This window comes from Jaculus jaculus, chromosome 21 (genome assembly GCF_020740685.1).
Source record: "Jaculus jaculus isolate mJacJac1 chromosome 21, mJacJac1.mat.Y.cur, whole genome shotgun sequence".
In the NCBI taxonomy this organism is placed as follows: Eukaryota; Metazoa; Chordata; class Mammalia; order Rodentia; family Dipodidae; genus Jaculus; species Jaculus jaculus.
In genome coordinates this window covers 4,056,071-4,078,081 of record NC_059122.1, presented here as the reverse complement: position 1 = coordinate 4,078,081, position 22,011 = coordinate 4,056,071, and the positions used below count along the sequence as shown (strand labels likewise).

At 49.7% G+C, this 22,011-nt stretch overlaps 1 protein-coding gene across 1 annotated transcript in view; it reads left to right on the top strand.

The window, feature by feature from the left end:
• The window catches only part of Ahrr (aryl-hydrocarbon receptor repressor), a 134,756-nt gene that overhangs the window by 43,035 nt on the left and 69,710 nt on the right, over positions 1-22,011 (top strand). The window contains exon 4 of the mRNA XM_045139392.1: positions 13,738-13,835. Within this exon, the coding sequence (XP_044995327.1) occupies positions 13,738-13,835 (98 nt within the window). The remainder of the gene's footprint in view (positions 1-13,737; positions 13,836-22,011) is intronic.

Below are 22,011 nucleotides of genomic sequence, written 5' to 3'. Positions count from 1 at the left end.
CACCTCACGTTTGTGTGTCTGGCTTATGTGGGACCTGGAGAGTCAAACGTGGGCCCTTAGGCTTCTCAGGCAAGTGCCTTAACCGCTAAGCCATCTCCCTCTATCCAGCCCCAAATACTGGAGTTTTAAAAATGTTTTTATGGGATAGGGAGATGGCTTAGCGGTTAAGGCACTTACCTGCAAAGCAAAAGGACCTTGGTTTGATTCTTCAGGTCCCACGTTAGCCAGATGCACAAGGGGGCCCATGCATCTGGAGTTCATTTGCAGTGGCTGGAGGCCCTGGTGCGCCCATTCTCTCCTTCTTTCTCTCTTCCTCTGCCTCATTTTCTCTCTCAAATAAATAAATTAAAAAAATATATATATATTTTTTTTTTGAGGTAGGGTCTTTCTCTAGCTCAGGCTGACCTGGAATTCCCTATGTAGTCTCAGGGTGGCCTCAAACTCACTGCAATCCTCCTACCTCTGCCTCCCGAGTGCTGGGATTAAAGGTGTGCGCCACCACGCCTGGCAAAATAACATTTTTTTAAAAGTTTTTATTTATTTATTAGAGAGAGTGAGTATGGGCATGCCAGAGCCTCCTGCCACTGCAAACAAACTTCAAATACACGTACCACTTTGTGCACCTTGCTTTACGTGGGTCCTGGGAAATCGGATCCAGGCCATTAGGCTTTGCAAGAAAGTGCCTTTAACCACTGTGCCTTTTCTCCAGCCCTTAAGAATTTGATTTTATAAAAGCACTTTTTGTTGTTGTTGTTGTTTGTTTGTTTTGTTTTGCAAAATACTTCTTAACCTTCACTGGCACGGGTGAACTTTCTCATCATATCACTTGGCTGTGAAATTTGAAATGCCCAGCGTTTATTTGTTTTTGGTTTTGTTTTTGAGGTAGGGTCCCACTCCCGCCCAAGCTGACCTGGAATTCAATAGGTAGCCTCAGGGTGGCCTCGAACTCACCGCGGTCCTCCTACCTCTGCCTCCCGAGTGCTGGGATTAAAGGCGTGCGCCACCACGCTGGGCGCCCAACATCTGTATTAGACACTGCTAGATGCTCCCATCATGAAGAGATCACAGATCTGTCATGTGCACAAATCACATCCCTCCCCTCCCCCTCCCTGAGGACAGAAATAGTTTTTGTTGCATCTCCCATAGTAACAGTGGTTTGATGAACATGTGACTGGGTTAGAAAGTCTCATGTGAAGTGGTGGCCACAGGCTTCCCAGTAATTGCTGCCTCAGAGGAAACCCTTTTTTTTTTTTTTTTGTTTGAGGTAGGGTTTCACTCTAGCCCAGGCTGACCCGGAAATTCACTATGCAGTCTCAGGCTGGCCTTGAACTCACAGAGATCCTCTTATCTCTGCCTCCCAAGAGCTGGGATTAAAGACGTGCGCCACCATGCCCGGTGAAATGCATTTCTTCTTAATTTTTTTGTGGTTCATCGTGATCTACATGAAAGTGTGCGTTTTAAAAAATCTGGAAATGCTACAGCAAATCACGATGTGACCCTGGGCTATGTGCCAAGCCTCCTTGGGGGAGGCCAGTGTGCATTCAATTCATGGTGTGTGTGTGTGTGTGTGTGTGTGTGTGTGTGTGTGTGGTTTTTCAAGGTAGGGTCTCTCTCTAGTTTGAGGGTGGCCTTGAACGCAGTGATCCTCCTATCTCTGCCTCCTGAGTGCTGGGATTAAAGGCGTGCGCCACCATGCCTGGCAGATTTATTTTTATTTATTTATTTATTAGAGATGAGAAAGAGTGTGGGGGAGAGGGAGAGGGAGAAAGAATGGGCATGCCAGGGCCTCCAGCCACTGCAAATGAATTCCTGACGCGTGCACCACCATGTGCATCTGGCTTGTGTGGGACCTTCGCAAGCAAGCGCCTTAACCACTAAGCTCTCTTCAACCCTAGATTTTTCTTCTTCTCTCTCTCTCTTTCTTTCTTTCTTTTTGTGTTATTTTATGGTAGGGTCTCACTCTAGCCCAGGCTGACCTGGAACTCACTATGTAGTTTCAGGGTGGCCTCGAACTCACGTTGATCCTCCTACCTTTGCCTCCCGAGTGTTGGGATTACAGGCATGCACCACCACGTCCAGCAGATTTATTTTTATTTATTTATTTATTAGAGATGAGAGAGAGAGAAAGAATGGGCATGCCAGGGCCTCCAGCCACTGCAAACGAATTCCTGACGCATGCACCACCATGTGCATCTGGCTTACGCGGGACCTTCGCAAGCAAGTGCCTTAACCACTAAGCTATCTCTTCAGCCCTAGATTTTTCTTCTTCTCTCTTTCCTTCCTTCCTTCTTTCTTTCTTTCCTTCTTTCTTTCCTTCTTTCCTTCCTTCCTTCCTTCCTTCCTTCCTTCCTTCCTTCCTTCCTTCCTTCCTTCTTTCTTTCTTTCTTTCTTTCTTTCTTTCTTTCTTTCTTTCTGTCTCTCTCTCTCTCTCCCTCTTTCTTTCTTTTTGTGTTTTTTCGAGGTAGGGTCTCACTCTAGCCCAGGCTGACCTGGAATTCACTATGGAGTCTCAGGGTGGCCTCGAACTCACGGCGCTCCTCCTACCTCTGCCTCCCGAGTGCTGGGATTAAAGGCGTGCGCCCCCACGCCCGGCCCCTCCCAACTTTGACATGCGCATCCTCACACAATTTCTGCATCCGTGCACTCAGATCCACACACAGCCCTCACAGATACTCACGGCATGCTTGACACACGTGTGCACTCACGCTCTCTCGCCAAGTGATGATGACACTTCAGAACCCAGCTGTGACAGCCACAGTGTTAAGTGTTAACCCCAACACACCCCAACGTTTCATAGTGGGTTAGGCTCTGGGGAGGGCGCAGCCAATGAATGGCAAGGCCGGGCAATAGGGACACATTCCGGTCACACTTGTTTGTGCTCCTCAGATGGCTGGAGGAGGAAGAAACCCTGAGCGTGACACCAGCCCCAGCTGGTCAGCTGGAGCCGGGAGGTTAGCCCCAGTATGAAGCCCAGGCTTGGGCAGGATGCTGACACTCTGGCCAAGCTTTCGGAGCGCGTGTGTCCCTCAGGCTTCTCCGGAGAATCACACCCAGTGGGGACAGGGCTTGTGAGGAACTGACCTCATGGTCATGGAAGAGTCCACCAGGTGACCCAGGGAAGCTGGTGCTATAGTCCAGGCCAAGTGGATGCAGTGAGAGGGTACACACCAGCTGGCAATGGGCACAAAGACAGGGCACATTCCTATTACATGGACTGTTGCTCTTCTCAGGCCCTCAGCACTTGGGCCATATCACCCACCCTGGCAAGGCCATACCCACCTTACTGGACCTTGATCAGGTCTCCTCCCGCCCTGGGCTCACACCCTCCTTCACAGCCATGAGACTGTAGCCGGTGCATTTGTCAAGGCAGCGGGTCACCCTAGCCAGGGCCCTGGGCATTGTCCTTGTCAAGGTAGACGCTGGCCCTTGCATATGGACATCCCTCCCCCACCCCCAAACAACTGCAGCCAGTCAGAGCTGGGGTTCAAGTCTGGCCCCCCTCAGTGGCCCTTTCCATACAACCTGGGTGGTTTAGGTCACTCTGCCTGGGCGCCCCCATTTCTGCTGTGTTGTTCCTCTGCAGGCTGAGCCTTGGTGGACACCTGTGTCCAGCTGCCCCCCGCCCCTCGCCTCAGAAGTAGATCAGAGGAGGCAGCTGCTTGGGAGAACAGGGCAGTTCCTTGCAAGGACAGTCATCTCCCTCCTTTTCGCCTCATAGTTCCTCCTGGGGCCCACCTCTCTATCTACGGAAGATCTAAAGCAAAGTTTACTTGGCCTTGTAAACACTTAGGAAACTAGCCAACCTTCTGGAACATCTCTGCTCCAGCCGGCTCGTTCAGCCTTATCTGACCCCAGCATGTTCAAGGGAAGGGACACTGTGGGGCTCGCTGGCCCTTGGCTCAGAATCACCTCACTGCTGGGGTTAGGAATTAGTGTCCCTGGAGCTGGGAAGCCAGGGTGCTGCCACTTTTGGGGGGCAACACAGCTGTAAGAACACTTGTGGGCTGGAGAGATGGCTTAGCGGTTAAGGTGCTTGCCTGCGAAGCCAAAGGACCCAGGTTCGATTCCTCAGGAGGCACGTCAGCCAGATGCACAAGGTGATGCGTGCATCTGGAGCTTGTTTGCAGTGGCTGGAGGCCCTGGTACATCCATTCTCTCTCTATCTGCCTCTCTCTCTCAAACAAATACAACAAAATAAAAAGCTAAAAAAAAAAAAAGAAGAAGAAGAACATTTGGGGGCTGGAGAGATGGCTTAGTTGGTTAAGGCGCTTGCTTGCAAGGCCAAAGGACTGAGGTTCGATTCCCCAGGACCCAGGTAAGCCAGATGCACAAGAGGGCACATGCGTCTGGAGCTCGATTGCAGTGGCTGGAGGGCCCTGGTGCTCCCATTCTCTCTCTATATATATCTTTTCCTTTTTTTTTTTTTTTTTTTTTTTTTTCGAAGTATGGTCTCACTGTAGCCCAGGCTGACCTGGAATTCACTATGTAGTCTCATGGCGATCCTCCTACCTCTGCCCCCTGAGCTGGGATTAAAGGTGTGCGCCACCGTGCCCAGCTGTCTACCTGCCTATTTCTGTATCTCTCTCTCTCTCAAATAAATAAAAATTATATATATATATATATTTTAAATAGAACATTTGTCCATGGCCTGGTGGGCATGACGTCCCAACCCAGGGTGATACCTTGGCAAGGAGGTGGCGCACCTATGAGAAGGCAGGCGTGCTCCCTGAGTTGCTTTTGGGTACCGCGATTTCAACTGGCTCCTCCTTAGGGTTTCAAATTCCTGCTGTCCCAAATAGACACCGATCTCCCTAAGGAGGCAGAAAATCCGAGACAAGGCAGCCCCCATTGATTTCAGTTGACTGACCAGTCTCAAAAGTGTCTGGGGTTCCACTGGGCAGAGGGCCAGGGGAGAAGTGAGGGGCTGGCTGGACCTAGGTGTGTGTGGGGGGGGAATGCCCAAGGGTGGGTTTACATTGAACTGTATTCCCCTGCAGGACACTTGCTTCCAATGGTGCCAGCTGGGCTGCTGGAAGGCTCCTGGGTACTGGTGTCTTGGGTTGGGGGGGGGAGGGCTCTTGGCTCACTGTCCCCCCCTCCCCAGGCCAGCTGGGCACCAGAAGGCCTGGAGGAGGGAGGCTGTAGTAGTTTGCCAGGGCCAGGTGGAGAGGAGCAGGGACGGGCCCCAGCAGGCTCCCTTTTTTGCAAGCCTCTAGCTCCATGCCCTTCCCAGGGGCCCCCCGGCCCCTCCCTTCCACCCACGTCCCCCCTCCTCCTCCTCCTCTGCACCCAGCACCCGCTGGGCGGGACTCTGCTCGCACGCGATCGCAGCCCTAGCGTGACGCCCCCTGGCCGCAGGAGGAAGTCGGCGGCGCCAGGGCACGCGATGGGGGTGGTGGCTGTCCCTTCCCATCCATTCCCCCGGAGGGAGGTCAGACCAGGCTGGACCACGTTTGGGAGAGTGACAGGGCATGGAGCTCCAGGGAGTGGATGTGTGTGTGGGGGGGGAACCTGCTGCAGACTTGGCTGAAGTGCATCCAAGTGGCCACAGCATCCCCCTTCCCGTCCAGCGTCCTGTTTGTCCACGCTGGCCATGTGGCTCTCCCGCAGGGCGCAGGGGAGGCCCCGAGCCGGTGGACGGTGCGGGAATCCTCCTGTCTGGTTCTGTGACCCCAGGGCTGAGACACTGGTGGAGCCACATGCCCAGATCCCTCCTGCCCCTCCAGCAGACCGGTTCCAAGGAGGGCATGGGATGGCCTTCCCAAGGACGCTAGAGCCCTCCCGACTTCTTAGTGGCCTGGCTGGCCATGGCCATGGGAAACGGCTTCTGATTTCCACACACACATGTATGTGTCTTTTTTTTTTTAAATTTATTTTTATTTTTATTTATTTATTTGAGAGAGACAGAGAGAGAGAGAGAGAGAGAATCTCTCTGGATACCAGTGTGGAGTAAGCAAGTGGATCATGGAGAGGGTTTAGCAGTAAGGTGGACTAAAGCCTCAAGGTGTGGTTCAAGGTGAGAAGCCCAGGCTGGGGAAGCTTATAGGCAGGAAAGACTAACCAGGCTTCAAGGAGCCTGGTTTCACCCCATTTGCCTTAGGGATGCGCAGGGTGATGGAATGATGGCCTCTTTTTTTTTTTAACTTTATTTTATTTTAACTTTATTTTTATTTATTTATTTGAGAGACAGAGAGAGAGAAAGAGGCAGAGAGAAGGAGAGAGAAAGAATGGGCACACCAGGGCTTCCTGCCACTGCAAACGAACTCCGGACGCATCGCATGCGCCCCCTTGTGCACCTGGCTGACATGGGTCCTGGGGGATCGAACCAGAGTCCTTGGGCTTTGCATGCAAGCACCTTAACTGCTAAGCCATCTCTCCAGCCCCATGGACTCTTAAAAAAAATTTTTTTTTTTTTTTAACTTGAAGGCTGGAGAGATGGCTTAACGGTTTAAGGCACTTGCCTGCGAAGCCCAAGGACCCAGGTTCGAGTCCCCGGTACTCATGTACACCAGATGCACAAGGGGGCGCATGTGTCTGGAGTTCATTTGCAGTGGCTGGATGCCCTGGCATGCCCATTCTGTCTCTCTCTCTCTATCTTGTTCTCTAAATAAATAAGCGCATAATATAAAAATTATTTAAGGGAGAGAGGAGAAAGGATGGGCACACTAGGGCCTTTGCTGCTCCAAATTCCAGATGTATACACACACCACTTAGCACATCTGGCTTTGCATGGACGGGTACTGGGGGAATGAACCTGGGGCCATCAAGCCTTGAAAGCAAGCATCTTTACCCGCTGAGCCGTCTCTCCAGCCCCAACTGATGGCTTCTGAGAGAGGCAAGATACGTACATGGGCTGGAGAGACGGCTTAGCAGTTAGGGCGCTTGCGTGCAAAGCCAAAGGACCCAGGTTCGACTCCCCAGGACCCACATTAGCCAGGTGCACAAGGGGGCGCACACACCTGGAGTTGCTTTGCAGTGGCTAGAGGCCCTGGAGTGCCATTCTCTCTCTCCCTGCCTATTTCTATATCTTTCTATCTCAAATAAGTAAATAAAAATATTTTTTAAAAATGACACAGAGGGCTGGAGGGATGGCCTAGCGGTTAAGGCGTTTGCCTGCAAAGCCAAAGGACCCAGGTTTGATTCCCCAGGGCCCACGTTAGTCAGAAGCACAAGGATGTGCACGTGTCTGGAGTTCCTTTGCAGTGGCTGGAGGCCCTGGCGCGCCCATTCTCTCTCTCTCTCTCCCTTTCTCCTCCCGCCCCGTTAAATAAATAAATAAATAAAAATAAAATATATATTTTACAAAAAGACACATACGTGTGGGACCAAAGATCATGTCACAAGCTCAGTGGGGTCACAGGCTCCTGGACCGCCCCCTGGCGAAGGTGGCCTCCTACACTGGGCCACCCCTAAGAACCCTAAGGAAAGGGACGGGAGGTTCAGGCTTGTGTGGACGTCAGTCTAGCGGGAACAACTGAGTCACGGTGAGGCTCAGTTTGTAGACAGTCCAAAGGGACCCCCCCAATTAACAATACCATTCCTGAACACCAGGGGGTGCCCAGTCCAGTTCCGATGACAGGTGCATTGCTAGAACTTTGATGCAGTCATAGCAAAGTATTCTTGAATTTATTTTATTCATTTGAGAGAGAGAGATTGGTATAGACAGAATGGGTGCGCCAGGGCCACTGCAGACAAACTCCAGATGTATGCACCACTTTGTGTATCTGGCTTACCTGGGTCCTGGGGAATTGAACCTGGGTCCTTAGGTCTCACAGGCAAGTACCTTAACCACTAAGCCATCTCTCCAGCCCTTAGGAAAGAACTTTCTTTTTATGTAATTTCTTTAAACCTATTTTTATTTTTAGAGAGTGGGTTGGGTGCATCAGGGCCCCAGCCACTGGAATCGAACGCCAGACACTTGCGACATCTAGTGGGCATGTTCAATATTGCGCTTGCCTCACCTTTGTGCGTCTGGCTTACATGGGGTCTGGAGAGTCGAGCATGGCTCCTTAGGCTTTGCAGGCAAGCGCCTTAACTGCTGAGCCATCTCTCCAGCCCAGAAAAGAATTTTTTGTTTTATTTTTATATTTTTAACTTTAATTTTTTAATTAACAACTTCCATAATTGTCAACAATATCCCATGGTAATGCTCTCCCTCTACTTTCCCCTTTGAAACTCCACTCTCCATCATATCCCCTCCCCATCTCAATCAGTCTCTCTTTTATTTTGATGTCATGCTCTTTTCCTCCTATCATGAGGGTCTTGTGTAGGTAGTGTCAGGCACTGTGAGGTCATGGATAGCCAGGCCATTTTGTGTCTGGAGGAGCATGTTGTAAGGAGTCCTGCTCTTCCTTTGGCTCTTACATTCTTTCCACCACCTCTTCCGCATTAGACCCTGAGCCTTGGAAGGTGTGATCGAGATATTACTCGATACTCCAGTCACTTCTTTCCAGCACCATGATGCCTTCTGAGTCATCCCAAGGTCACTGCCATCTGAAAAGAGAAGATTCTCTACCAGACGTGAGAGTAGCATTAATATAAGAGTATGAACATTAAGAGAAGTGCTTACTGGGCAGTTTGGTGAGCATAGTATATACATTTATCCAGACATCAGCAGACATTACACCCCTAGGTCTCATGACTACCCCTGTTTTAAGTTTTCAGTATCAGGGATGTATTCCCTCCCATGGAGCGGGCCTCCAGTCCAACTAGAGGGCAGTTGGTTTCCACCGTGACAGACGTGCCACTATTGCATCTGTTGGCTCATTTGGCCTGGCTGGCAAAATACAAGGCTTGCAGTGTCCACTGTTGAGTATCTGCACTGGTGATTTCTCTCTCTCCCATTGAACTGCACGCAGTGTGACTCCTTTCAGCTTCCCAGAAAACAATTCTTAGCAATGTGCCCAGTAGCTCCACCCTTTCCAGCACAAGGTGAGCTGCGAACAGGCGTTGTGTGTACTTTTAAAGGGTAATGGGCAACTTGACATCAGGACTTTCTGTGTGGGCTCCCCAGGACAGTGGCTGTGGAGTCTGCGTGCAGCAGACCTGAAACCTGGCTCTGTGGAGAAGTGAAGGTTAGTAGAAGAGCCTTGTGATGGCCCTAACCCAGTCTGATCACATCAGACTTCACAGACAAGACAGTCCTCTCCAGGACCAGCTGCCCAGGAGTGGAAAGTTCATAACTTGCTCGTTTTAAAAAGAAATGGCGGGGCCGAAGAGATGGCTCAGCGGTTAAGGTGCTTGCCTGCAAAGCCTAACGACCCGGTTTCAATTTCCCCAGGACCCATGTAAAGCCAGATGCACAAAGTGACGTATGTGTCTAGAGTTCATTTGCAGTGTCTGGAGGCCCTGGTGTGCCCATTCTCTCTGTCTCCTCTATTTCTGTCTGCTCGTGAATAAATAAAAATATTTATTTTTTAATTTTTTAATAAATTTTTTTGAATATTTTTTTAAAATTTTATTTATTTATTTATTTGAGAGTGACAGACACAGAGAGAAAGACAGATAGAGGGAGAGAGAGAGAACGGGCGCACCAGGGCTTCCAGCCTCTGCAAACGAACTCCAGACGCATGCGCCCCCTTGTGCATCTGGCTAACGTGGGACCTGGGGAACCGAGCCTCAAACCGGGGTCCTTAGGCTTCACAGGCAAGCGCTTAACCGCTAAGCCATCTCTCCAATAAAATAAAAATATTTTTAAAAGGAAATGGTAATTCAAGTGTCATATGTAATAATTATACTTTATGTTTTTTTTTTTTAAATTTTGAGGCTAGCCCAACAGACTGGCCTTTTTTTTTTTAACGCAAGTGTGAGAGAGAGAGAATTGTCGTGCTAGTGAACTCCAGATGTTTGTGTCCCCCTGTGTGCGTGTGTGACCTTACACACTTCCATCACTTTGTGCATCTGGCTTATGTGAGACCTGGAGAGTTGAACATGAGTCCTTAGGCATCTCAGGCAAGTGTCATAATTGCTAAGCCATCTCTCCAGCTCTGATTTTTTAAAATTCACTTGAGAGAGAGAAAGAGGCAGAGAAAGAGAGAGAATGGATGCACCAGGACCTTCAGCCACTGCAAACGAACCCCAGATGCATGCCCCCCCCCCTTGTGCATCTGGCTTTATGTGGGTCCTGGGGAATCAAACCTGGGTCCTTTGGCTTTGCAGGCAAATGCCTTCACCACTAAGCCATCTCTCCAGTCTTAATTAAAAAAAATTTTTTTTTTACTTATTCAAGAGGGAGAGAGAAAGGAGGAGAGAAAGAGAGAGAGAAAGAGAGAGAGAGAATGGGTGCACAAGAGGTTCCAGCTACTGTAAATGAACTCTAGACGCATGTATTTCTCTGTGCGTCTGGCTTACAATGGTCCTGGGGAATCAAACCTGTATTCTTTGGCTTTGCAAGCAAACACCTTAACCGCTCAGCTGTCTCTCCAGCCCCATTTCTTCCTTCCTTCCAGAAAAAAAATCTATTTATTATTTATTTAAGAGAGAGAGAGAAATAGAATGGGCACCCCAGGGCCTCTAGCCACTGCAAACGAACTCTGAAGATGCACATGCCACCTTGTGCACCTGGCTTACGTGGGCACTGGGGAATTGAACCTGGGTCCTTAGGCTTCGCAGGCAAGTGCCTTAACCACTAAGCCATCTCCCCAGTCCTGTCTGTCTTTCTGAGTCTTTATATCTTTGTCCCAAAGTGATCAGGCCGGAAAGGGGAGGGGCACCAGGAAGAGGGATGCGCTCAGGGGCCCAACAGGACTTTGGCAACTAAAGGCTCTTTGCAGCTCTCGGGGGGGCCTCTGGGCGTGGTCTGCTCTGTGCCAGGGGAAGGGCCTTGTTGAGGGTGGGCAGAGCATGGGGCTGGGGTGTGGGCGACTTGGCCTGGCTCGGGAGGAGATGCCAGCCTCATTGTCAAGGGAGCTCTCCCGTACTGTTGGGGATCCACTGCTGTTTGAGCCTCTTGAAGGCTGCTACAGGGGTACTGTGCACCTTGGTCACGGAGGGGACCTGGCAGGAAGCTACTGTGTCCCAAGCACGGGCCAGAGGGAGGAACCAAGAACCATTTCTGGCCGGGCGTGGTGGCGCAGGCTTTTAATCCCAGCACTCGGGAGGCAGAGGTAGGAGGATCGCCGTGAGTTCAAGGCCACCCTGAGACTCCATAGTGAATTCAAGGTCAGCCTGGGCTAGAGCGAGACCCTACCTCAGAAAACAAAACAAACTAACAAAAAAACTGGCAAGCCTCAAAACTCATCAAAGTTCTGAGAATAGCCAGGTGTGGTGGCGCACGCCTTTAATCCCAGCACTCGGGAGGCAGAGGTAGGAGGATCGCCATGAGTTCGAGGCTACCCTGAGGCTGCACAGTGACCTCCAGGTCAGCCTGGGCCAGAGTGAGACCCTACCTGGGAAAAAAAGAAAAGAAAAAGAACCGCTTCTGTGTAGCAGAGTGGGCAGAGTGATCCCTGGAGTTGGGCCCACTTCCACGTTCTGTTTTTTTTTTAATTAATTAATTTAATTATTTATTTATGTATTTATATGAGAGAGATCGAGAGTGAAAGAGGCAGAGATAGAGAGAGAGAGAGAGAATGGGCGCGCCAGGGCCTCCAGCCACTGCAAAGGAACTCCAGATGCGTGTGCCCCCTTGTGCATCTGGCTAACATGGGTCCTGGGGAATCCAGCCTTGAACCGGGGTCCTTAGGCTTCATAGGCAAGCGCTTATCCACTAAGCCATCTCTCCAGCCCTCCATGTTATGTTTATCTGTCCACGTTGGCCTGGAGCCTGGACTGGCTGGTCCTACCGATCTCATGGATCATGTTGCAACTCCAGGGCTTCATGGACACGTTGTCCTGCGCAGGTGTGGCAATACAGCTGAGGATGAATGTCTGGGGAGAATGGTAGAGTGAAAGCTGGAGAAACATAAGGAAAAAAAGGGGGGGCTAGAGTGATGGCTTGGCGGTTAAGGCGCGTGCCTGCGAACCCTAAGGACTCAGGTTCAATTCTCAGGTCCCATGTAAGGCAGATGTACGTGGTGGCGCATGCGTCTGGAGTTCGTTTGCAGTGGCTGGAGGCCTGACACGCCCATTCTCACTCACTCTCTATGCCTCTCTCCCTCTCTCTGTCTGTAATAAATAATTTTTTAAAAATCTTTAGAAAAAGTGACAAAAAGGGCTGGAGGCATGGCTTAGCAGTTAAGGCATTTGCCTGCAAAGCCAGAGGACCCAAGTTCGATTCCCTAGGACCCACGTTACCCTCATGCACAAGGTGGGTACACATCTGGAGTTTGTTTGCAGTGGCTGGAGGTCCTGGCACACCCATTCGCTCTCTCTTTCTCTCTCTCTCTTTCTCTGTCAAATAAATTTAAAACAACCATATAGATAGATAGATAGATAGATAGAGATGTAGATATATGGTTTATTTGGTATATTTGGTTTTTCGAGGTAAGGTTTCACTCTAGCCCAGGCTGACCTGGAATTCACTATGGAGTCTCAGGGTGGCTTCGAACTCATGGCGATCCTCCTACCTCTGCCTCCCGAGTGCTGGGATTAAAGGTGTGTGCCACCATGCCCGGCTAAAAAAAATATATATTTTTATTCCAAATTTTTATTAACAACTTCTGGGAGTATAAAAAATACCCCATGGTAATACCCTCCCTTCCCCCACTTTCCCCTTTGAAACTCCACTCTCCATCATATCCCCTCCCCTTCTCAGTCAGTCTCTCTTTTAATTTTGATGTCATGATCTTTTCCTCCTGTTATTATGGTCTTGTGTAGGTAGTGTCAGGCACTGTGAGGTCATGGATATCCAGGCCATTTTGTGTCTGGAGGAGCACGTTGTAAGGAGTCCTGCCCTTCCTTTGGCTCTTACTTTCTTTCTGCCACCTCTTCCACAATGGACCCTGAGCCTTGGAAGGTGTGATAGAAATACTGAAGTACTGAGCGCTCCTCTGTCACTTCTTAGCACCATGGTGCCTTCTGAGTCATCTCAAGGTCACTGCCATCTGAAAAGAGAAGGTTCTTTACCCAAAGTGAGAGTAGCATTAATATAAGGGTGTGAACATTAAGAGAAGTGCTTACTGGGCAGTTTGATAAGCACAGTATATACACTTAGCCAGACATCAGCAGACGTTACACCCCTAGGGCTCATGACTACCCCTGTTTTAAGTTTTCAGTATCAGGGCTGTATTCCCTCCCATGGAGCGGGCCTCCAGTCCAGTTAGAGGGCAGTTGGTTTCCACCATGACAGATGTGCCACTATTGCACCCATTGGCTCATTTGGCCTGGCTGGCCAAATATAAGGCTTGCAGTGTCCACTGTTGAGTATCTTCACTGGTGATTTCTTTCTCTCCCATTGAACTGCATGCAGAATGGTTTCTTCCAGATTTCTGTCAGCTGGTCTACATGGAGGAGGTTATCAGCTCAGTTCCAGCAGGATTTCTCAGGGGCTTTGCAGCCCAAGTATGTGGGGTCTTACCATCTATTCCTGGTGGGAAGCCAAGGGCCTCGGCAATGGTCTATAATGTTTTGGGGGCATCAGGGACCTCCCTGGCCAGCAACTCACTGGAAGGTATCCCATCCTTACCTCTGCCTCCCAAGTGCTAAGATTAAAGGCGTGTGCCACCATGCCCAGCTAAAACATATATATATATATTTTTTTAAAAGTTGACAAAAACAAAAAGTAAAAAGGTGACAAGAGCCACCAGCAAACCTGGACTCTAGAAAGGAACGGCTCACCTGTGTGTTCTTCTCTGACAGCCTTGCAGGAGATGCGGGCACTGCCAGCCCGGGCCTTCTCATCCGGAGACTGCCCACAGGGAGCGTTCCCGGTGCAGGAGGGACGGCTGCTGCTGGAGGTGAGTGCCCGTCTAGCTTGCTGGGACTCCCCACGGCAGCACGTGTGTGGCTCTCACCGGGTTGACTAGAAAGCTGTAAAGGCGCCAGAGTGTGTCCATGACCAGCGGGCTCCCCAGACTCTCCCCAGACGGCGTAGGTTGGGATCAGCGGGCAGAGGTCAGCTCTCCCAGGGGCAGGGTAGCTGGCCTGAGCAGAGGGCTGCCTGTGACCTCATGATCACTGCGCTGAATCTGAGGACCAGTCTTTTATTTTCTCAATTTTTATTAACATTTTCCATGACTATAAAAAATAACCCATGGTAATACCCTCCCTCCACCCTCTTTCCCCTTTGAAATTCTATTCATCATATCCCCTCCCCATCTCAATCAGTCTCTCTCTTATTTTGATGTCATGGTCTTTTCCTCCTCTTATGATGGTCTTGTGCAGGTAGTGTCAGGCACTGTGAGGTCATGGATATCCAGGCCATTTTGTGTCTGGAGGAGCACGTTGTAAGGAGTCCTGCCCTTCCTTTGGCTCTTATGTTCTTTCCGCCACCTCTTCCACAATGGACCCTGAGCCTTGGAAGGTGTGATCGAGATGTTACTCAGTACTCCAGTCACTTCTTTCCAGCACTATGATACCTTCTGAGTCGTCCCAAGGTCACTGTCATCTGAAAAGAGAAGATTCTCTACCCAAAGTGAGAGTAGCATTAATATACGGGTATAAATATTAAGAGAAGTGCTTACTGGGCAGTTTGATAAGCATAGTATATACATTTATCCAGACAGCAGCAGATGTTACACCCCTAGGGTTCATGACTAGCCCTGTTTTAAGTTTTCAGTATCAGGGATGTATTCCCTCCCATGGAGCGGGCCTCCAGTCCAATTGGAGGGCAGTTGGTTTCCACCATGACAGACGTGCCACTATTGCACCCGTTGGCTCATTTGACCTGGCTGACCAATTATAGGGCTTGCAGTGGAGAGCCAGGCTTCATTCCATTGGCTGCTTTGACCCATCAGGTAGAGAACCTAAATCTTAAGCCATCATGTGCTAAATTAAAGGCGGAAAAGTGGGTGCTGCGCTTCTGTGTGGGTTCAGCCTGGGCTTCCAGCCCAACACAACTCAGCGCCTCATGCTTTTCACACTGGTAGGCTTCTCTGTTACATGAGCCTTTGAGCCACTCGAGAGTCTTGAGTGGTGGATTTGCCTGAGCTACCCAGCCACGGCCCCGGAACTTCAAGAGGACAGTCAGTCTCTTGGGCTGGAGAGATGGCTTAGCAGTTAAGGTGTGTGCCTGCAAAGCCAGAGGGCCCAGGTTCGATTCCCCAGGACCCACGTAAGCCAGATGCACAATGTGACGCACAGGTTCTTGAGTTCACTTGCAGTGGCTGGAGGCCCGGTTGCACCCATTCTCTCTCTCTTTCTCTCTCCCTTCCCTCTTCCTCTTTCTCTCTCAAATAGACAAATAAAGGCAAATATATATATATATTTATTTATTTATTTGAAAGTGACAGAGAGAGAAAGCAGGGGAGAGAGAGAGAATGGGTGCGCCAGGGCCTCCAGCCACTGCAAGTGAACTCCAGATGCGTGCGCCCCCTTGTGAATCTGGCTAATGTGGGTCCTGGGGAATCGAGCCTCAAACCGGGGTCCTAAGCTTCACAGGCAAGCGCTCAACCACTAAGCCATCTCTCCAGCCTGGCAAATATAATTTTAAAAATACACACCTGGGGCTGGAGAGATGGCTTCGTGGTTAAGGCACTTGCCTGTGAAGCCCAAGGACTCATGTTTGACTCTCTAGGTCCCATGTAAGCCAGACGCACAGTGATACATCTGCACAAGGCCGCACTGTGCATAAGGGGGCACACACATCTGGAGTTCGGTTTCAGTGGCTGAAAGCCCTGGCGTGCCAATTCTGTCTCTCTGTCTTTCTCTCTCACATTAAAAAAAAAAAAAAGGCCAATATGTTGGCGTTGCAAAGGGGAATGTGCATGGGGAGAGAGAATTACCATGATTTATTGTCTATAATTATGAAAGTTGTCAATAAAATAAATTTAAGCTGGGCGTGGCAGCGCACAACTTTCATCCCAGCACTCGGGAGGCAGAAGCAGGAGGATCGCCGTGAGTTCGAGGCCACCCTGAGACTCCATAGTGAGTTCCAGGTCAGCTTGGGCTAGAGTAAGACCCTACCTCAAAACAACAACAACAAAAAACAAAACAAAAACAAAAGGCCAGTCTTTAGGGCTTGCCTCAAACAATAAAATAAAATAAAATAAAATAAAATAAAATAAAAGAATAATAGCTTCTGGGTGCTGAGGTCTGGCACAGGGGACCAGGAGCTGGCAAGAGCCAGCCTGGAGTCGGGCCTTGCTCCTGCATCCTGGCTGCCTTGGCTGGACCTTGCCTGAGTCCCTTGTTAGCAGTACAAATGGCAGAAGCGAGCGGGCCGAACCGTACTCCATTCCACAGCTCTGGGAAACGATGGGCTTTTTGACCATCCATCGCCCATCAGCCCGTAAGGTGCCTTCTCTGCTGTAGCCACCCTGACAAGAGGGACCCGAACGGAGATCCTTATAGCCCCCAGGGGAATAGTACAGGGTTGAGGTCACAGCCTCTCACTTCCTTCGTCTTGTGCTTTTTTTTTTGTTTGTTTTTTTGAGGTAGGGTCTCAGTCTAGCCCAGGCTGACCTGGAATTCACCGTGTAGCCGCGGGGTGGCCTCGAACTCACGGCGATCCTCCTACCTCTGCCTCCCAAGTGCTGGGATGAAAGGCGTGCGCCACCACGCCCGGCCTCTTTGTGCTTTTAAAATATATGTATATATTTGTTTTTGTTTTATATTTTATTTTTATTTATTTATTTGACAGAGAACAAGGGGGAGAGAAAAAAAAATAGGCTTGCCAGGGCCTCCAGCCACTGTGAACGAACCCCAGACGCATGTGCCCCCTTGTGCATCTGGCTTTACATGGGTCCTGGGGAATCGAAACGGGATCCTTTGGTTTTGCAGGCAAACACCTTAACCACTGAGCCATCCCTCCAGCCCGCACTTTATAGTTTTTTTTTTAAATTATTTATTTATTTATTTGAGAGCGACAGACACAGAGAGAAAGACAGATAGAGGGAGAGAGAGAGAATGGGCGTGCCAGGGCTTCCAGCCTCTGCAAACGAACTCCAGACGCGTGCGCCCCCTTGTGCATCTGGCTAATGTGGGACCTGGGGAACCGAGCCTCGAACCGGGGTCCTTAGGCTTCATAGGCAAGCGCTTAACCGCTAAGCCATCTCTCCAGCCCCCCACTTTATAGCTTTTATTACAACATCTCACACATGCACAGTAAAAGAAAAGAGGGTACTGGACAGCTGGGCACTAGGCGCTGGCCTTGGCTCGCTGGATGAGCCCTTTCTCCTGCGCAGACCTCTGTGTCCTCATCTTGAGACTCAGCTCTCGCGTCGACCGGTCCCCATGGGCTACGGCTCGACCCTGGTACTCCCCACCCACCCTGGCCATGAGCGACACTGAAGAGAGCCCAGTGGGTGCTGCCTGCTGGGAGCCCCAAGGAGCCCCAAGGGGGGCGGGGTCTGGGTCTTGGGTGGAGGAAGCGGCACCTTCTCTGCGATCTTCAGCCTCTGGTGAGGAGTCTGGGCTCTGATAAGAATCGGTGAGCTTATATTATCACATCTTTACAAATATACATACAAGGACAGGGCTGGAGGGATGGCTTAGCGGTTAAGGCGCTTGCCTGCAAAACCAAAGGACCTTGGTTCTATTCTCCAGGACCCACGTTAGCCAGATGCACAAGGGGGTGCATGCGTCTGGAGTTCGTTTGCAGTGGCTGGAGGCCCCGGCGCGCCCACTCTCTCTCTCTCTTTCTCTGTGCCTCTTTCCCTCTCTTGCTCTCTCCAATAAATAAATTAATTAAATTAAAAAAATATACATAGATAGATAGATAGACAAGGAGGGTTGGAGAGATGGCTTAGCGGTTAAGGTGCTTGCCTGCGAAACCTAAGGACTCAGGTTTGATTCCCGAGGACCCACGAAAGCCAGATGCACAAGGTGGTGCGTGTGTCTGAAGTTCGTTTGCAGTGGCTGGAGGCCCTGGCATGTCTATTCTCTCTCTCTCTCTCTCGGTCTTTCAAATAAATAAATAAATAAAATATTTATTTGAAAAATACAAGGAAGGGGCTGGGGACATTGCTCAGCAGTTAAAGGTACTTGCTTGCATTGCCTGCTGGCCTGGGTTCAATATCCCAGCCACCCCTGTAAAGTCTGATGCAAAAAGTGGCAGAAACTCCTGGTGTTGCCCCTACAGCGGCAAGAGGCCTGCAGGGCACACCTACGTGCACACGCACGCACACACGCACACACGTGAGCATAGACAATTTTAGAGACACACAAAGGGTTGCATACTTAAAGTTTCCTAGGTTTGGGTTTCATTTTCTGGGTGTCTGGGGTCCCAATACATAGAAACAGTCCTTGTTCATAACAGTCTGAAATCCTATTCCAGCTCCTTATAGCTTAGCGTGCTGAACAGGGGAATTGACACCTCCCTGTGGGGCGCACTGTCCTTCAGTGGGAGAAGTCAGTTCATGGGCTGGAGAGATGGCTTAGCAGCTAAGGCGTTCGCCTGCAAAGCCAAAGGATCCCAGTTTGACTCCCCAGGAAACACATAAGCCAGATGCCCAAGAGGGGGGCGACGCAAGCATCTGGAGTTTGCAGTGGCTGGAGGCTCTGGCACACCCATTCTCTCTTTCTCTCTCTCAAATAAATAAATAAATCTATTAAAGAGATAAAGTTTAGGGCTGGAGAGATGGCTCAGTGGTTAAGTGCTTGCCTGTGAAGCCTGAGGACCCACGTAGCCAGATGCACAAGGGGGCGCACGCGTCTGGAGTTCATTTGCAGTGGCTGGAGGCCCTGGCATGCCATTTCTCTCTCTCTCTCTCTCTCTCTCTCTCTTTCTCTCTCTCTCTCTCTCTCTCTGCTTCTTTCTCTCTGTCTGTCACTCATAAATAAATAAATAAACAATAACAAAACATTAAAAAAATAAAGTTTTAAAACAAAGAAGTCAGTTCAGCTTCATCATCTCGGCCATGATATTCTGGAAAATAAGTTCTTCAGAGAGACAACTTTTCCTCTGCAATTGTTCTTTTCTGTCACCATCAAATCGGAGCTCAAAAGTACGTCCGAGTATAAATTTTATTCTTGGCCAAAGATAACTGGCACCGGCCCCTGTTAAATATCTTTTCAAGGCCTGAAGAGATGGCTTCGTGGTTAAGGCATTTGCCTGCAAAGCCAAAGGACCCAAGTTCAATTCCCCATGAAAACCAGATGTATGAGTTGGAGCCTGCGTCTGGAGTTCGTTTGCAGTGGCTGGAGGCCCTGGTGCGCCCGTTCTCTCTCCCTAGCTGCCTCTAGCCACCCGCCCTTTCTCTTTCCAAATTAAGACTCATTAAGAAAAAAATATGACTTGAGGCTGGATAGATGACACAGTGTTTAAGAAAGCACTTGCCCCGCCAATCTGCCCAGTGGAGTTTGTGTTCCCGGCACCCATGTAAAGCTGGGTACAAAGTGACCCCTACGTACCTGTGATCCCAACAAGCCTATGATGGTGGGAGGCAGAACCAGGAGAATCCAGAAGCTTAGGGTAGATGTTGGGGGAAGATATAGAGTGGCCTTCCCAGCGACCATCAACGAGAGAGACCCCGGCTCAAATAAGGTGAGGGGTCCAACATGCCAAGATCGTGCTCTGACTTCTCTACATGAGTCACGGAATGTGCATACCCCCTCCCCCACATCATACATGCACATATACATACACACACAAATTTAAAAAAAAATCTACGATTCATAAAATTCCTTCTTAGCTGGGTGTGTTGGTTCATGCCTCTAATCCCAGCACTTGGGAGGCTAAGGTAGAAGGATCACTGTGAGTTTGAGGCTAGCTTGGGCTACAGAGTGAGTTCTGGGCCAACCTAAGCTAGAGGGAGACCCTAATATTAAAAAGCATTTTTGGATGGGGAGCGGGGTGCTGGAGAGATGGCTTAGCAGTTAAGGCGCTTGCCTGCAAAGCCAAAAGACCCAGTGGGCACTGGAGAATGAACCTGGGTCCTTAGACTTCTCAGGCAAGTGCCTTAACCACTAAGCCACCTCTCCAGTCCCATCTTTTCTTTTCTCTATCTTTTTTTTTGAGGTAAGGTCTCATTCTAGCCCAGGCTTACCCGGATTCACTCTGTAGTCTCAGGGTGGCCTCGAACTCACAGTGATCCTCCTACCTCTGCCTCCTGAGTGCTGGGATTAAAGGAGACAGACAGAGCTGGAGAGATGGCTTAGCGGTTAAGCGCTTGCCTGTGAAGCCTAAGGACCCCGGTTCGAGGCTCGGTTCCCCAGGTCCCACGTTAGCCAGATGCACAAGGGGACGCACGCGTCTGGAGTTCGTTTGCAGTGACTGGAGGCCCTGGCGCGCCCATTCTCTCTCTCTCCCTCCATCTGTCTTTCTCTCTATGTCTGTCGCTCTCAAATAAATAAATAAAAAATGAACAACAACAAAAAAAATTTTTAAAGGAGACAGACAGCGAGAGGGAGGAAATAAGATTGCATGTGCCAGGGCCTCTTGGAAACACAAACAAACTTCAGACACATGTGCCACTTTGTGCACCTGGCTTCACATGGGTGCTGGGGAGTCAAACCCTGGCTGTCAGGCTTTATAAGCAAGAATCCTTAACCACTGAGCCATCTCCCTAGCCCTCTTTTAATTCTCCTCATAGGGTTGTGCACAGAAGGGAAGTGCTTAATTTTGGTGAAGTCCGGTTTCTTTTTTATTTATTTATTTGAAAGCAACAGACACAGAGAGAGAGAGAGAGAGAGAGGGAGGGAGAGAATGGGTGCGCCAGGGCCTCCAGCCACTGCAAACGAACTCCAGACACATGTGCCCCCTTGTGCATCTGGCTTGCGTGGGTTCTGGGGAATCGAGCCTCAAACTGAGGTCCTTAGGCTTCACAGGCAAGTGCTTAACCACTAAGCCATTTCTCCAGCCCATATGTATTTTTTTTAATCAACAACTTCCATGATTGTAAACAATATCCCAAGGTAATTCCCTCTCCCCTCCCCCCACTTTCCCCTTTAAAACTCCACTCTCCATCATATCCCCTCCCCCTCTCAATCAGTCTCTCTTTTATTTTGATGTCATGATCTTTTCCTCCTCTTATGAGGGTCTTGTGTAGGTAGTGTCAGGCACTGTGAGGTCATGGAGATCCAGGCCATTTTGTGTCTGGAGGAGCACATTGTAAGGAGTCCTACCCTTCCTTTGGCTCTTACGTTCTTTCCGCCACCTCTTCTGCAGAGGACCCTGAGCCTTGGAAGGTGTGATCGAGCTGTCTCAGTGCTGAGCACTCCTCTGTCACTTCTTCTCAGCACCATGATGCCTTCTGAGTCATCCCAAGGTCACTGCCATCTGAAAATGAGAAGCTTCTCTAACCAAAAGTGAGAGTAGCATTAATACATGGGTGTGAACATTAAGAGAAGTGCTTACTGGGCATTTTGGTGAGCATAATATAGACATTTAGCTATCTGTGTCCATTTCTATTTTTTTTTTTTTTCTGTTTTGGTTTTTTGAGTTAGGGTTTCACTCTAGCTCAGGCTGACCAGGAAATCACTCTGTAGTCTCAGGGTGGCCTCGAACTCACGGCGATCCTCCTACCTCTGCCTCCCGAGTGCTGGGATTAAAGGCATGTGCCACCACACCCGGCTTGTCTCCATTTCTTTAACCCTTTCTTTCTGGCTTTGTCACTTTCAGGCCAGGGGTCCTGTCGGCTCCTGTTGGATTGATACCCAGACACTCATTTCCGCGGCATTGCGTGAACGGGCTGTCTTTAGGTGCTGACTCTCACTTGTTCATTGCTTATGTGGGGAGGCACAATTCTAGGTTTACTCTGCGTCCTGTGACCTCTAAACTCGGTAGTAGCTCTGGATCTTTTTCACAGATCCCAGTGAATTTTGTTTTATATCGATTATGACATCCTCTTGGAGCTCCCTCCTTCTTCCTGTATTGATGCATCTCTAAGGCTCCCACTGCATATGAAATAACACTGGTGAGAGAGTTTATTCCTGACCTTTATTTTATTTTATTTGGCTTTTCAAGGTAGGGTCTCACTCTAGTTCAGGCTGACCTGGAATTCACTATGGAGTCTCAGGGTGGCCTCGAACTCA